Below are 17892 nucleotides of genomic sequence, written 5' to 3' on the forward strand. Positions count from 1 at the left end.
TTTTGTCAAGTTAAACTTTACAGTAACACCTGAAACAGCTACACTCATCATTTTATTAGAGCTGAAAGAATTTGGACCATTCTTAAGCCTCATTGGTGCCTCAGTGTTTGTTTGCTTTTGGGAACAGAAGGAGCATTTGGAGCCCTGAAATGGCTAATGATGTCAGAGTTAACAAGTGAGGCGTTTAGGGAGAACTGTTAAACTGTAAATCTCAGCCTGGGGAAAACACTGGAGTTACAATGTGACACAGTTCTAAAAAACATGTTTGGCACCATGTACGACTTGATCTTGACATTGAAATTAAGTTTTAATTTGATTATTTAGCAGCTTCTTCGGTTTGCATTAGCCCTGGTCCTAGGGCTCACTTGAGATTTTATGTTTAATAGTGGCCTTGCAAAAAACGCAAAAACACACAGACATTCTTAAATTGCACAGTTTCTTTTTAAGGAGGAAAGTTATGTATGTGCGTGCATGACAGCTTTCAGGACCAACTGCCATCACATGAGATGTTTAGAGAATATCTAAAGTATTGATTAACAAATTCTGTTCACTTAACATCACTTTAAATATGTGCAGGGCATCATTTTATGCATGATATGAACACTGAAGAACAGCAGTTTACACAGTAGCACAACAGTCTGTTAACAGCTGTCACTATATTCAAGAACAGGAAGGACAGATGGAGGATAAAGAAAAGAGACCAGAGAAGCTTCAAAATGAGTTGTGATCAAAATAGAGGTTGTGTCTGCTTTTTGTAGTTTTTCAGGTGAGGCAAAGATATCGTGTTAGTCAAGGCCAACAGATTCTTTTTTAAAACATAACAGGCACAATGTCATTTTTGTTAACAGAGGCAAAATGAGATAATTTTAAATTTTTTGTGTGGTTTCGCTTTATTTTTGCTTAATTTTTTAAATAATAATGGAATTAAATTTTTTTTAAGTATTGTATACACTCCTGACAGAAGTATGAGCCAACGTGTAAAAGCCCACTTGTGCAGTAATAATACCACTATGGCATACTGTGAAATACTATTGTCAGCAAAACAGAGGGCAGGTATCCATTGTTTTTTGCTGTGTTAGCCACATGGCAGCAGGGATGGATGCCAGCCTGCTGATTGCCAGGATTTACTCAACAGCTATTGGATGGATTTTTCCCAGACTTTAAGAGGATGACGAGACACTATTATACATTTAATGAGATCAAACTTTCAGTTTGTCCAATACTAATTACAGAGTCACTTCAAAACTAAAGACCTTCACATCAGTCTCAGCTGGAGCTTGTGTTTACTGGTCTTTGTTTTCAATGGTAAGGTCATGTGAGTTTCCCAAGGTTTTGCTGCCTGTAAACCTTAAACTTCATGTAGCGACTGGATTTTCACATTGAAATCAAATTTGGGAGAACAAGTAAACAAGTGATAAATTATGTCAATGAAGGTGAAAAAGGGTAAAATATAAAATTTTAATAGGGTTAATACAGTCAATAACTTTACATCTGATTTTTGGAGGTACTTGCGTAAAATATACACCCAATTTTTGTATTAATGGCAGCTCAAATTACTACACATAATATTAAAGACTCACATCATAGGGACGAACCCACATGTAATTTAATCCAAAGAAAGCTTCTGCTTTGTTACCACAACACATGTACACATGATGTCTAATATCAGATTAACTGAGTTTATGCCACCTTCTCGTATTTAGCAGCTCAAAAGCCACATTTTTCTTCTAATAAGATTTATCAACATCATAAATCAATAATCAGTTGTTCCTTGTTGTTAATGGGGTTGTGCTTCTGTAAAGTTACTCTACCATGGCTAAGAAATTCATTAGTCTTGAGCCAGTAGTAAAGACATCTCTACATGTCTTATCAGAAGGAGGGGGGAAAAGAACAGAACAGTATAAGTGAAATCCGCCTAATCAAATTAGTGTGGAAATCCTCTGTTGTTCGGTCCCTAGCCTGTAGGATGACTTGGCCCTCTGAGGACTCGACTAGTTAGATGACACACTTCCCTGTTGGCCCCTCCCTGTGGAGTTGGGGCCATCAGTGTTGCAGTGTGTGAAGAATAATCACAGAAGCAGAGTAGGAAGGAACAGAGTTAAATTTAGTCTGCAGACAGGGACATTAGCAGCAAAAAAACAGAAACAAAAAACAAGACATCCTTAGAAAACACAATAAGGATGTTCTTATATTGTTACACTCTGCAATGCAGCCAAGCTTCACCTAAAAGACGTTGGTGGTAAAGCTGCTCTTTGGAGAATTTAACAGTTGGTAAGTTAGTGAGTGTGCAGCACAGGTGCATGCTCCCCTGTCTAAACGTTATTAACGAAAAGCTCTCTGTGTTCTAACATCATTAAAAGGCACTCTGACATAACACCTTTCCTCTGCGCCCACCACCATATTTATTCCGCTTTTATGTCTGTGTGTGTTTGTGAGCATTCCCAGTGAAGACAGGGATCGTTGTTAGAGTGAGAAAATTCACATTCATGTCTTTATCAGACTCTAGCGCCGTCCTGCTAATCAGCCAGGTATGCAATTCTCTCCGGTATCTGTGTGCGTCTGTCTCATGTGGTCACGGTCCCTCCCTCCACCACCACCACCTCCACCTCCCTCTGTTTCCCATCTTTTCGTGTATCTGCAGTAAGGAAAGATATGTAGGTCTCATTCCAGTCCTTCACAGCATTTTACTCTGTCCTAATCTCATCTTTCCCGTTAGATAGCCTGTCTTTATCGTTGCATAAAACCTCTCGCATCTCCATCACTCACTCGTAAACATCCTCTTTTCAGTATGTCTTGTCAACAGTATTCACCCCCCCCCCCCCCCCCCCCCTCTCGCTGTCTGTTTCTACCCGTTCTTTCTCACCCTCCTTTTTTCTGACGGTGCTGCTCTCTGGCACTGGTGCAGTGTTGCCTTGCAGAGCTTCTGAGTGCTAGAAATCAGATCTAGTTATCTAACAGACACCACCACACCAAAAAAAGAAACGGGGAGAGGTGTTCGCTTGCAGTGGTACTGTAGATGATGATTTATTTTGGATTGCATGCATGCGTTTTGAAGTGCAGAGAAAGCAAAGGTGCTGGCTGGTTCTTTTTTTGTTTGTTTGTTTTGTTTTGTTTTGTGGAGGGGGGGGGGGGGGGGGGGTATGTCTGGACACTTTGTGTATGTGTGTGTGTCTATATTATGTGCCTGTACTTCTTTTTGTTTTGCTGTTGCTAATTGGTCCTCCAGAGGATCTGTTTGTATATGTGGGCAAGATGGATGATCGGGACTGAATCGCTGCACTCTGGAGGAGAGGAAAACCAAAGTGAACTGTATTTCTGCTGTTTTTTAGTTTCTCAACATTTTGTTTTATTTACAACAATATGGCTGATCATGTCATTTAGAGAGGTTTACCTGAGCGTTTTCATGACCACCACCACAGATTTTTCTTTCTCTCCTGCCAGAACCCCCTTTGTATTTTGTCTCCTCTGACTTGGTTTTCTTTTTGCTGACAGATTCAGGACTGAGTTCCTTAAGAGAAGCCAAATATAGGAGAACTCACACGCTCACAGGGACACGCAGTAACCAAACTATTACTGTGGAAGTCCATTTGTACATTGTATACAAACTGCAATTGTTATTATTACTATTGATTGAATCTGTGGGGCTATTTTGAAAAGCCTTTTTTTCCATTAACAGTTCAGAACCATAATATTAACTTTACTCCCACATGAGATCAAGAAAAACCAGAAAACGTCACACTTGAGGTACTGGAATCTGATTAAAATGTTTACCTAAATATTTCCCTGTTCATTTTTAGTTGATTGACTAATTAATTAATTGACTAATGGTTGCAGCTATTTTAAGAAAATTAGAGTTTTTTGTGAATAAAAGAAGGACCTATGAAGCTATTTTCACTATTTTACTTATTGTGTAAAATAGCTCTTTGTTTGCTTTATACCTCGCCCTCAGCATGACATGCTAGCCATCCTTGGTATGTGTCCTACAATGAAAAATGATAACCAGCATATATTTTGCTAATGAGGAGATGTCCTTGGAGAATAAACAGGGGAATAAATGATGTATATATGCTGCACTGTGGGGGATGATGGACTGGATTGGGGCCAAGCAGGAGAGAAGAGGAAGCTCTTGCCTCCTTTGTGCTATATTTGGCCTCTCAGAAGATGGCTGGTGTGGGAGAGCAACGCATTGTTTTGTAGATGCACACACATGAATGTGTTCATGAGTACAGGCACATATTTGCATGCACACCTGCACTCAAACAAACGCTAAAAGGGAGAAGCAGATGAAAGAAAAAACAAACAGTAATACAGCCTAAGTAATGTTAACATGACTGGATGATCTTCATGTGACTCACTGAGTTATTAAACACTGTGCCACTAATATCATGTCACTCTTTCCCGACAGGGGTCAGCTGATTCGTACACCAGTAGACCATCTGATTCAGACCTGTCAGCAGAGGAGGACCGCGAGGCGTATCGGCGTGAAGCCGAGCGCCAGGCACAACAGCAGCTCGACAGAGCTAAGGTACACCATACAGTCATTATCGTAGCTACACATTGCTGTGTTTAGACTGTTTATGAACGAAAATATCTAAGAAACATTTGGCTCTATCTCTCCAGTTGAATTTTGAAGTAGAAGAGTCTAGGTTGTAGGTAAAAGTCAGCAAAGGAGATGTTAATGTCGGTGCTTTTACAAAGAAATCTGAAAATCTAATCATTTTTCATCGTTTGTGCTGTTTGATACCGCTAAATTAGCGTTAAATTATCAAACTTTGTTCATCACTATGAGAAAGAGGCAGGAAGTCATTTGTTATGTCTATGGAAGCATCACTATTAATTTTAAACATATCTTTCCTAACTCTGTAACCAAGAGTATATTTTTAATGAGTTGATATTAATTGGTAAAAAATAAGCAACAACAGGCCCAAGATAACTAATGGATTTGTCAAATGTATTTGCACTAGTCTAAGTACCTTTGTCTTTTACAGTTGTGCTAGTTTACTTTTCAGAGGACAGTTGGAGCAAAATAATATTATTTGAGTTGACTATGACACATTATGCTACTGTAACCATATTAAAAGCTTTCCAACAAGTTTTTGCACCAGCTTCTACCTGATACTTTTCTGACTGAATATAATAAGTGAGCAAACAAGCAGGGTGTTGACATAACTTTAAAAAAATTGTTATTAGAAAGACGGGTTGTCGGTAAAGGAGGCATCTAAACTGCTAACGCTTTGCTGTTAGTGCTTCTGCTAGCTGCTGCTGTTGTGCGGTGAAGTAAACAGAACAATATGAAAGGTGACATCATGTGACATCATGTGCACAATCACTGTCACTGATGTCTGAGTTAGGATCTGACCATTATCCAATGTAAATGTTGTATTGGTGCGTTCCTATTTGAGCCACATATTTGGCATATTACCACCCGGTCACATCCTTTGATAATCTGCTAGTCTGGTCACCATCTTTTGTGCTGTGTGATTGGTTGCTGATTCAATCAAAGGAAGTCTGTTTTCAAGTAACAAGGAGTTGATCTATTGCACTCTGTTCTTGTCCTCGAGTCTCACATGTTTGCAGAGCATTTGGATCACTGACAAGTCTTCTTCATGTTCTTATTTGTTGACACCACAGTCCAAACCTGTAGCGTTTGCAGTAAAGACGAATGTGAGTTACTGTGGAGCTCTGGATGAGGACTGTCCAGTCCAAGGAGCTGCAGTCAACTTCGATGCCAAAGACTTCCTGCACATCAAAGAAGTGAGATTATCTGTTTTGAATAATACTAGTACTACTACTACTAATAATAATGATAATAATATGCCCTTTCATTATATTAAAACAAGACACATGCTGTATGTAAACCAGTGCTACTTTTGAACTGAATTTAACAGAAGTACAATAATGACTGGTGGATCGGCCGGCTAGTAAAAGAAGGAGCAGACATCACCTTCATCCCCAGCCCTCTACGACTGGAGGCAATGCGACTGAAACAGGAGCAGAAACAGAGGTCGGCTATTTCATTTCATCTCAGGTGATCTATTTCCACAAAACAGCTTCGGTAATTCAATGTGTCTTTGCTGCTGCTTCTGCAGGAAAACAGGAGGTAACTCCTCAAGTTTAGGAGACATGGTGACAGGGAGCTGGAGGACGACGCCGCCATCTGCAGGTGAATGTAAGTACAGCAAACCTTCTTCTGGTCCTGAAACAAAAAGCAGCTTCTGCTGTCTTTTATCAGTTTCTGTCACTGATTGCTATTTTCTTGTTTTCACAAGCTAAACAGAAGCAAAAACAGGTAGGTTCTGGTACTTTATGATGATGTAGAATTTGCTTATAATCCATGCTTTTTTTTTTAATTTTTCACTCTAAACAACACAGAGTTTGTAGAAGATAATACTGAATTCCCTAAAGTAAGAGAGGCCATGGAAAATAAACAAAAATAGGTTATACAATTAGAAACTACAAGCAGGCTTGGTGTAACAGATTGTGAGTATAGGAGGTTGCTTAATTGTTTTTTTATGGAGTTAATATTAAAATAATCACTGCAGTAGTACACTGGAAGCACCTGATCTTAAAATGAGTGATTTTAGCAAAACCTTTAAATATTTTACAACTAACCAATCCCTTTTCTGTCACCTGTCTCATTGTCAGGTTAGTTGATTAACTAATACCAATAATTATTGTTATGTAATATTATAAAACCAAAATGCATTTAAATAACTTCAGGTCTTAATACTGGTTTTTCGGTCATTGTTTGATTGAATATGAGGGTAAAAAACAACAACCAAACCCAACTCCCATCATTTCTCACCCCTGTTTTCGCTGTTCTTTATCCCCTTTCCTGTCCTCCTCTATTTCTGGTAGGAACATGTCCCTCCCTATGATGTGGTGCCCTCTATGAGGCCGGTGGTTCTCGTGGGACCATCGCTGAAGGGCTATGAGGTCAGCTTCTTCCCATTTCACCTCCAGCAGACAGAACGACTGCTTTCCTCTGCACTATTTGCACTGCTGCGTTCGTTATTAGCTCATGTGAATTTGTCCTTTGAAAGTTATTGGAAAATATTCAAATATTAAATGATGACTTTTTTGCTATTTAGTCTACACACATAATGAGAAAATGACACTGTGATTTTGCATTTATGAAAGTCCTCAGACCCTGAATTTATACTTTGTTAAGGGCCATTTGACAGCCATTACAGTTTTTGGAAATTTGGACGATTATGCAGTCTGTAATTAACACTACTTACTACTTTTAGGAAATTAGGATCAAGAATTTCATCAAAGCTGGACTATTGATACAGTTGCATGTTTATGTCTCTTTTTTACTCATAAGTTATTTTTCAGTAGACAGTTTCATCCGTTTGCACAAGTAATTGTTTTCATGACTCCTGTACTCAAGCTTTTGTCTTTTATGAAGTAACTGTACTTTGACTCAAGTGGACTTTTTGGGTTTCTGCCATGTGATTGGCTAATTAGACATTTAGCGAACAGTCTAACAAGTGTACCTAGTACGCTTTACTGTAGTAACCCAAACATTTTATGTTTTGTTTATTTATTTGAACTGTTTTGGTAATTTTCAGAATTTTACTTTTTAGTTACTTATAAATCTTTGACTTCACTAAAACCACTTTGCAGGATTCAGATCTTAAAATAATCTTTATTTATGTTAAACTGGGCCTTGGTGCTAAGTACATTTTATCCACTCCCTGAAAGAAGCTGTTTTACCTCCTGCCATCCTCCCTTCAAAATAGCATTCTTCTGATTGGCTGATTAGCAGGTGGAGGGGTGGATCTACTTTCACTGATATCGTACCAAGCCAAGAATAGAAAAAAATGTCCAGAGTCAAATGTTAAGAGCAGTCTGAAGCATAACATTTTGGTTTATTTGATTTGACCATGTTTAGTACTAACATGAACAACTCTAGCAGCATACATTTGAAAAACAATAAGAGGAAGCAGGATGTCTTAGCCTTTTAATTATAATGTGTTTGTAATTAATTGTTTTTCTTATGTTCCCAAAGGTGACAGATATGATGCAGAAAGCTCTCTTTGACTTCCTGAAACACAGATTTGAGGGAAGGTCAGTAAAATGGGGAGATTATATAATAAATCAAGTAGTTGGTGAAAGCCAGGCCTTTATTTCAGTGAAAGAGTTTCAGTGTATATTTACCTGCATTTTGCAACTTGTCCACAGAATTTCAATCACCCGTGTAACTGCCGACCTGTCCTTAGCCAAGAGATCTGTCCTTAACAAAAGACCCATAATGGAGAGATCCAACACTCGCTCGAGCTTAGGTAAGCTATGCTGATGCCAGTATGAAAGTTCCACAAGTTTCTTTTTTCTTTCTTTTTTTGAAGGGAAGCAACTTTTTTTTTCTTCCATGTATTTATTGAGTTTTAAACTTTACACTGACACCATCATTAAACAAAACAAAACCAACATAACAGAATAAAACAAAACAGACAAAACAAACAACCCGGCTCAAGAATACAAATAAATAAATAGAGAATCCACAGTGACACACATTCCAGTATCATCCGGTGCCATTGAGTCTTAGATGGGGCCGTGTCCGTGATCCAGTTCAAAAGTACACATTTCCTTGCACAGAATGTTAACAGTGCATAGAGCTGCTTTCCAAACTTCCCCTTGATTTTGACGTTTGCTACTCCAAGTAGCATGCACAATGGAGTGCATTCAGAGTCAGTGGTGAAGATCTTATCCAGTTCACACTTAATGACAAACCAAAATTGTTGTATTTTGAGGTTGGCCACCTCTATTTTACATTTAGGGAAGGGAATCAACTTTGATAATGTAATGTATCTTGTCTGTGCAGCTGAGGTTCAGAGTGAGATTGAAAGGATATTTGAACTCGCCAAAACCCTGCAACTGGTTGTTCTGGACGCAGACACCATCAACCATCCCGCACAGCTCGCCAAAACCTCCCTTGCACCCATCATTGTCTATGTTAAAGTTTCCTCACCAAAGGTACACCTTGCTCATGAACATTAGATTAAGGCAGTCTTATCTTTCTTGGTTTCTTACACCATCTGTTTCTTTTTCTCAGGTGCTCCAGAGGCTGATCAAATCCAGGGGGAAGTCTCAGAGCAAGCACCTGAATGTGCAGATGATGGCTGCAGACAAACTTTCTCAGTGCCCCCCTGTGAGTGCTACAGTTTGTAATAAGTCCATACAGTTTGGACATTTTACATGATCATGTAAAATGATTTTTCAAAAAGTATATTAAAATATTTAGTATCAAAAAAATCATCTGAATTAAAGGCTTGAGCAGTGTGTGGCATGGTTAACTGTTAGTATCTACAGGGGGATTAAAATACGAATGAAAAATAAAGGTGTAGTTTTAGCAAAACAGCTGGTTAAGCTTGTTGCACTCAGACATTCTCATAGATGCTAATCTCAAAGTGCTCCTGAGCTTGCGCCTGTTCAACTTGCCTGTTTTATTAGACCAGGCATGGTCAGAGCTGCCTTGTCATTGCTTTCCTTTCTAATGTATTGAAGTTATTAAAAATGTTTTCACGTGCCATCTCCTCTACATCTCAGAAGTTGGCCAAGGTGATTAGCAAGAGAAAACTCCTCTGAAGCTATAATGCTATCACTGAAGCCCGTTCATTTGCTAATGCTAGCTGTGTTTCCACACAAAGCGCAGGTCATAACTGATCTTGAAGCAGTGAAAGCAGACCAGCGGCAGCTTGCCTCGCACTCTGCTCTCCCCTTAGATTACCATCAAAGACCAGAGGTTTATCCGCAGTGCCCATGCGCAAACCACCAGAAAAAAAACTGCTGGCCTCTCAGCTTGCCTAGCAGCAGTTATTGTTAGCAGGAAACAGATACCCCCTCAGAGAAGGAGACGACTACACTTTGCTATGTCATGAAATAAGCACAGCTTTCAGCGACAATAGCCAACTACCTAACACAAGATGGCAGTAATGTACAGACTGGGTGCGCATTAATTGACAGGCAAGGTGCTTTATGACAGCACTGTCTGAGATGAAAGGAGAGAGATCGCTATAGTTTGGAATGTTTCAATGTATTTTACTTTATTTCTAGATTTAATAATGCAAGCACTGCTTGTCCTAACAGAATGCCACTGAGTTACAGTCTAATTTTTCATGTTGTACATTCGTAGGATATGTTTGATGTCATTTTGGATGAGAACCAGTTGGAAGATGCTTGTGAGCATTTGGCTGAATACTTGGAGGTTTACTGGCGTGCCACTCACCTCCCAGGAAACACCCCTCTTAATCCACTATTGGAGCAGAGCCTCATGACCCCGCCTTCTGCCATCTCTAGCCTACAGGTAAGTTTGTCTCTGAGTGTGTACATAAATCAGGAGAGCGTAAAAATACGCTTTTAAAATAATGTAAGACTTTTGACAACGAGCCTTGTTTTTTGAACACATTGTATGTTGTCACTGTCTTTGCCAGCTCTTCCCATCTCAGGCTTCACTCCTGTGTTTTGTTTAATTGTCTCCAGTTGTCTTGTCTGTCCTCTCACTCATCCATGCTTAACATCTTTGCAGTTTTCTGAAACACAGGAATTAATTGAATGATCGCGTACAAACTGGGGTGAGTAGTAGGGTTTATATAATATGTATATATATTTGCACCTCTCTTGCGCACCTCCGACACCCGAACACGACCCTGCGGCTGAGACAGTGAATGAAAAGCATTTTATTCATTCAACTCTCAGAAAAGATTAGACCTGGTGTGTTTTTGTTTTTCTGCTGTTGTTTGTCTTTAATTTACTGCATCCTGCCTCTTTTCCTTTACTTGGATGGTTTCAGGTGAATCACTGCTCCACAAGCTTTATTCACAAAGTAGCTAAGCTCTGTCTCCATTTTAATACTACAATTGAAATATATTGGTTTTGTTAAATCTAACTTTCCCTATTGTGTTCAGTTTCCAAGCATGCTTTGTGAATGCTGTCCCCGCTCACTGTGGCACATGAAGCTACCTGAATGATGCTAATTAAAGCGAGTGATGGGTGCTTAAACGATGCTTTCACCTGAACTAAATGCAAATTTACACACAAAAAATGAGTCCACAGCATCGGCAAAATAACTTTTTACCTCCAAGAGGAACTTCCTGAACATCCATTCAGCCGTTTCACATGCATTTTTTTGTTCAGTGTCTGTTGTATCAATCTATACACACACCGACAAAACAAAGGACTTTGAAGATAACAACACTGCTGCACTTCTGCATGCCACTTATGAACACTATCACCCTTTTATGTCGCTCAGCTCTGTGTTATTTCTGCAGTTTACTTACCTGCGGTTTATGACACTGACTGCAGGTTGATTAAAGAACAAGTAATCCCAGTTTTCTATACCTTGATATTTTAGAAAATGCCACAATATCTCTGAGGTTATACATCACATTTGCTATTTCTTGCAATTTTAGTAAAAATAGGAGTTTTTTGGTCATTATATAGGCTTTTTTTAATGTTACCTACAGTTGTGGTCAGAGGTTTACATACACTCATCATGAGCATGAATGTCAGGGTCATTTTGGCTTCTTTCTCCAGGGTGGAATCGTTGCACAGCAAACATTTTAATAATTCGAGCAGTGCCAAGTAGGTGCACAAGTTTGAATTTATTTTGAATTTTCTCTAATTCACACAGGGACAGAAGTATATATACAGGCTCAAACATATACATACACTGGCAGCATCATGTTCTGGGGCTGTTTTCTTGTCAGCGGTACTGGTGCATTACACAAAGTGGATGGAAAAATGAAGAAGAAGACTACATGCAAATTCTTCACCTTTACCTCAGATCAACACACAGCTGGACAGTTGAAACATGAAGATAATTGGGTGATCAAACAGGACAACGATCACAAACACACATCAAAAATGGTTTTGGACTGGATAAAGCTAACATTAAGCGTCTGGAATACATTTTGAAACCTTGTGGAATATGTTTAAAAGTCGGGTCTGTGCCAGAAAACCAAAAAAATTTATGAACTCTTCCAATTCTGCCAGGAAGAGTGGTCAAATGTCCAGGCAAGAATTATGGCAGAAGGTTGTTGATGACAATCAAAAGCATGAGGTCGAGGTGAATCTTGCTAAGGAACATTTAACCAAATATGTGTAATATGTATATATTTGAGCCTGTGTGGATTACAGGAAAAACTGGATAAATTAAAATTTGTGCACCCATTCATTTTTTTCATTAAAGATGTATGCTGTACAATTATTCCACTGTGGAAAAATAACAGTTCAAAGAAATCATTAGCATTAGCAGAAATGAAAGCCCTATATTACCATGACATTCATGTCGATTATAAGTGCAATGCAAACTTCTGACCACAACTGTAGTTCTGCAGCTCTGTGTCACGGAATTAAGCTTTTGGGTTACGGTAGCTTACTTTACATTGGAATATCCATCCATTCATCCATTTTCTTTACCATTTATCCAATTCAGGGTGGTGTGGGGCTGGAGTTACATAAGAAAATATAGCACCACAAGCAGTAGAGGATGTACTTACATCTTTTATCAATTGATATCAATAGTTTGTGTTGTTGTCTTACTCTTACTTACTGTTAATGCAATTCCGATGTAGAAGAGAGATTACAGAGCCCACAGTCCTCAGGCCATATAAAGAATCATAAAAGTAGCATTGAATTGCAGGAGTGTCCAAGATATGTACAAGGAATTGTAAGTGGCCCGCCAAATGGTCCAATGTGGCCTACTAGGTAGCTTTTCAAATTGTAAAAACTGCAGACATGCACGGCATTATTTTTGTGACTTTTCTCTGTATTTTGTATCAGGAAGTATTGCGGTGTTAAGAGTGATCGCATTATAACTTTTTATGTGAGCAAGAGGTCTGAATCGTCATCAGTTTTGCAGCAGTTTTACTGACAAAGATATCACATATATATTTCACTTAAGTTCTTTTGTTTTGTTTTTGTTGGGTTTTTTTGCAATGACCATCTGAATGTGATGAAATTGCACTTCTTTTTCTTAAGACAGCTGAGGCTTTTTCCTATCTGATTGTAAGGGATTGTTAGTGAAGACTGAACCTTTTCAAACACTAACACAAAGATACAAAGATGATACATTGTTTCATTGGTCATTATTCAGTAGTTTTACTAACCAAGATCAAGTAAAACTGGGCACGGCTCTTCAGCAAAAATAAAAGTGACACCTTTGCCCTTTATACTCGTTTAATACTCGACACCTGTTTAAACAGAACAAAGACTGTGGTCTAAACTGTACCTAAACTCCTACAGTAGGTGTCACTTTGTGTTCAGTAAGAAGCTTTTTTAAAGGCACACGTGGGTATGTGAGGAATGATTTGAGTCTGCCATATTCTATTGGTCTCTGAGGGTAATGCTAACTTTATGCTGTTCATGGAAAAGAAAAGAAACAATTTTGTATGAATCATTTTAAAGTCTTAATTTAAATCTACTAAAAATAAACATAAAAACTGACCACTTAGAACGACGGTTGAGCATTGATCTGATCACACTGTGATCAGAGACTTGGAGAGCTCAATGTCTTCTGTAGGCTCAAAATAGTTACTTCAGTGGGAAATAATGAGAAAGAAACCAGAATTTTCCTTTCAGACAGACTCCCACAATTCCTTCAAAGTCCTTATTGATGTAGTGTTTGCCTTATTTTGTGTTTTTCCTTCGAGATGATATCCTGAGTCCAAGCTTTGATGTGACTCTGCCTTTATTTGTATTTTTTTCCTGCATGACCACTTGAATCATCCAGAACAAGAACCAGCCGCAGCCTTGTGAGACAGCAGGCTTGGAGGGTGATGAGGAAGAGGAGGCCGGCGAGGAGGCCCACTCCCCCCTGGAGCAGGACAGTCTTATGCCATCTGACGAAGCCAGCGACTCGCTTTCTCGTGGCCGGAGGGGGAGCCCCTGTCACAGGGGGGGCGAGGAGGATGAAGAGGAGGAAGAGGAAGAAGAGGAGGAGGAAGATGAGGAGGATGAATACGCCTCTCCCTGCCACGCTCGCACATATAGGGACATGTACCCCTCTCACCGCGGCCATACGGGCGGTGCCCACAGTGCCAACGGGCACGAGTCACAAGACAGGCTGCTCCAGCGCGAAGCTCAGCAAGGTCACAACCAGAGGAACCGCCAGCGCAGCCGCCCCTGGCCCCGAGACACCTACTGAGACAAGGGGCCCCTTCCAGCCTCCAGCTCCCCCCCCCAAGCCCTCCACCCACCGCACAGGCCCAAACTAGCAACATAGAGATGAAATTTGTTCCCAGATTCGCCAAACTTTAGTGCCAATTGGAAACAAACACAAACAGATGCCCAGTTTATCGACCAATCACAATCTTCCAGGGGGCCTACTCACCTCTGAAAGGGAAAAGTTTCAGGCTACCAGCTGTACGCAAACTCAAACTTTAGCTGCTTTGCCTAAGGTTTCTCTATTGTAGGATGTCTCATATACTGGCCTTAAAATTCCTAAGACTTTTAACGATCTTTACTATTGCATGTATAATTTTAAGACTATTTGCACATTAACGTCAGAACAGGAAGTGAATGACCTTTATGGATAAACTAACGTAGGAATGTCTACCGCTGAATCAGTTATGGGAAATAGTAATGCATTTGATTCCAATGTATATACTGAATGGGCACTGCTACTTTATTTGTTTGATTTTGTTTATATGGACTTGTTTGTTGCCATCCATGTGTTCGGTGAACGGAGATTTTTGGAGAGACATTGTACAGTCTCTAAACAGTTAAAACGTCATCGATATGAAGCTGCAGTACAGCGTCAGCGTCACCTACAGTGCAGTACGTTCTGGGCATCGCTCGTCTTTGCTGTTGCACAATCACTCTCTTAAGAAAAAAAAATCTTTGAATGGGCACAGAGAATGTAAACACAACCATGAAAGGGAATGTTTTAAATCTTTTAAAGGATGAATTCCTTGCCAAAAAAACAAACAAAAACAAAAAAAACACATGCTTGTTTACATCCACTCATACACATATTTCAAGCACATGCTGCACAGCTGCAGCTCCTCTTCAAATCCAGGCTTCAGAGAATGTAAGCTTGCATGCCTTTTGCACCTCCAGCACCACTTGGTCGCACAACCTATCGCCCCGTAAATTCGATTGTAGCACGTTATTGATTGTAGCATCCACAGTTTCTAAACTGATCTCACTCCCCTTACATCCACCTCACTCTCCTCGGATATTTTTTGTGTGTCGAACATTGTTTGCGTACTGCAGTTTTACAGCTGGTTTTTACAAAGGCGGATCCTCAGGTGTATGTCCTACAACACTCATCGCGCTCAGCTCCATGTAACGACCGTGTCGTGCTCCCCGAGGACTTGTAGCACTCGTGACACGTCATTCTGTTCCTGCGCCATTTCTAGTCCATGAGCCGACGACGAGGTGGACGCGATGCTGATAAGCGGCGGCCCAACTCTGTTCCTTACACAGGGTGGATTGTTGTCACGGCCGGCTGATAGGAAACCCTGGTTTACTGCTTCCATGTGTCACAGGTATCTCTATCTAGTGTTCTGTATATTTTAAAGAGAAAAAAAAAATCAGCATGATTGAAAAAAAAATTAAGAAAAAAATCTATGCAAGTGTTGCATGAAATCTGATTGTTTCTTTTGAAGTATTTTAGTAATGCATCGATTCTGACTCTCCTCGTCGTCTTGTAGTGATAGTCTTGTCTTTGGGGCTACTCACTCCTCGCACCACCAACAACACGATTACTAAAAAGATCTGTTTATTTCTTCACACACCTTTAACACTGAGGACATTCTTCCACAGTAAAGTCACTCACTGGGGGAAAAAAACAAAACAAAACAAAAAACCCGTCCCAGATCAGGCCTTTGATTTTGTTAATTTGTGATCTAATGAGTGGATTATCTAAGCCCTGCATGTCTTAGTTCAACAATTAGCTCCTTTCGTTATATTTTGGCAGAGTATGTTTTTCAATGCGGACCAATTTAGCAACTGATAAAACAGTTGAAGGTTTTTCGATTTATGAAGCACAATTTTTACAAGAGTTATACTTCAGTTTCCTCTGTCTTATTCTGTATGCAATACAAAGCCTAACATTGAAAAACTTTAAACGCCTTAGACCATCTGGACTTCCTCTTTTGTGTGAGTAGAGAAAAAAAATTGCACTACTTTTTTTTTGGGATGGTTGCTTTGTAATGCAATAACTGCACTAAATATAACCATATATCCACCAGACTACCACAGCGTGCTAGCGTGACCTGACACGCCTCTTCCCTCTATTTATCAAAAGAGACAGCAAATGAAAAAGTGAGACATTTCCTGCCTGATGCTGTATAGAATGCTTTCTATTTGAAAATAGATTTACAATGTTAAGTAAAATATGAATTAAACTAAATAAACATGACATTTTATGTACTTTTAATGGTGTAACTCATTTGTCTTTCATTGTCATTTACTGACCAATACCTATGAGCATTTATGTGTAGCAGGAAAGGACTGTCTGCCATAAGAATTAAGTGGATCTCCAACTGGATTAACAGAGTTTCAGTCAGGATTCAAAATTCATCACTGTACAAAAATACTGTGAAGGTTATGAATGATGTTCTTATGGCTGCTGACAGTGGAATCATCTATGAGCATCTGATACCAATGACATGCATTGGTTTGCATGAGCATGCAATATGTATTAAAGGTACTGTGCTGGAGTGGTTTGAAGCATACAGAATAATTCCAATTCGTTCATGTAAATAGTGTCATTTTCACACAGTCAAGTTAATTATGGAGTTCCACAAGGTTCTGTGCTGGGACCAATTCTATATGCATTATACATGCTTCCTTAGACAGTATTATTAGAAGGAACACCTTACATTTTCATTGCTATTCAGATGATACCCAGCTTTATCTATCCATAAAGTCAGATGAAACCTACCAGACATCAGGAATGTCTTAAAGACGAAGATGTGGACGACCTCTAAGTTAAGTTATTATACTGGCCTAAAAAAAATCTTAGAAACCTGGGCCCGTATCCCTAAAGATTCTGAGAATCCTCTCAGAGAGCTGCTAACTTAACCTAAAAATTCCTTGCCAGGAGTTTTAGCTTAGAAGTGATTCCAGAACATTTTCAGTGAACTCTGAGCAAGGAATGGATGGAAAATCCTATCTTAGTGAGGAGGTGTGGTTGACCCCGTTGCTAGGTATGAGTCATCATTTCAAAAGCCGTGATTGGTTGATCCTACAAGTTTGATGGAAATGAGCTTTTGGTGATAATGAGCAAAGGATGTACCCTCAAATCAATAAACATAATTATACACTCTAATCTTATGCTGACTGTAATTGTAAATAATATTTCACATTCAAGAAAATATCTGGAAAATGAATAGTAAGCTGTAGGGGTTATAGCCTAACATTAGAATCTAAAATATGTGAAAACTTAAACTCATTACACCCTGTTCAAATAATGATTTGTGTCTTATTTGCTCATATTAATATCCTAGCTGACATATTTTGTACTTTCACTCCCATATGGACCCTGTTGAAAACAAGATGGCCTATCTCAAGGGGCTGTCCTTAATGAAGTAGAAATCACAACGTTACAAGTCCAGTGTGGTCTTAACGAGGGTAACACGGCTCAGCTTTTAGCAATGTCTGTGATTGCAGACCCAAGTCATCACTGCTGCATTGTTGCATTTTCCCGGATGCCAAATACCTCAGGGTTGTGATTACTTTCGTCTCCGGTGTAATAGTGTTGTGGCGTCGAGTTAGTGAAGTAATTGCATCTCTAAGGAGATCCACCACAAACATGATTCCTGCACGATCCAGTCTGTAGCGTCTCAATAATTCCCTGTCATCCAGTGTTTGCAGGACATCTCTCCTGCCTCTTCTGTTGGCCATTTTGTGCAGCTGCTTAGGGGAACTCCTAAGCCACTA

At 39.5% G+C, this 17892-nt stretch overlaps 1 protein-coding gene across 3 annotated transcripts in view; it reads left to right on the plus strand.

Moving 5' to 3' along the window:
• The window catches only part of cacnb3a (calcium channel, voltage-dependent, beta 3a), a 26398-nt gene extending 10039 nt beyond the window's left edge, over nt 1–16359 (plus strand). For 2 of the 3 annotated variants that reach the window (XM_082517659.1, XM_082517660.1), the window contains 12 exons: nt 4406–4525; nt 5632–5754; nt 5889–6004; nt 6090–6169; nt 6270–6289; nt 6859–6936; nt 8015–8073; nt 8188–8288; nt 8828–8979; nt 9059–9154; nt 10139–10309; nt 13736–16359. In XM_082517659.1, coding sequence (XP_082373785.1) covers nt 4406–4525; nt 5632–5754; nt 5889–6004; nt 6090–6169; nt 6270–6289; nt 6859–6936; nt 8015–8073; nt 8188–8288; nt 8828–8979; nt 9059–9154; nt 10139–10309; nt 13736–14149 — 1530 coding nt within the window. In that variant the 3' untranslated portion in view covers nt 14150–16359. Of the gene's footprint in view, nt 1–4405; nt 4526–5631; nt 5755–5888; nt 6005–6089; nt 6170–6269; nt 6290–6858; nt 6937–8014; nt 8074–8187; nt 8289–8827; nt 8980–9058; nt 9155–10138; nt 10310–10531; nt 10578–13735 lie in introns of all 3 variants that reach the window. The other variant, XM_082517661.1, reaches the window with a different exon arrangement.
• The last annotated feature ends 1533 nt before the right edge of the window (nt 16360–17892 follow it).

This window comes from Aulonocara stuartgranti (assembly GCF_965226115.1).
Source record: "Aulonocara stuartgranti genome assembly, chromosome: 20".
NCBI lineage: Eukaryota > Metazoa > Chordata > Actinopteri > Cichliformes > Cichlidae > Aulonocara > Aulonocara stuartgranti.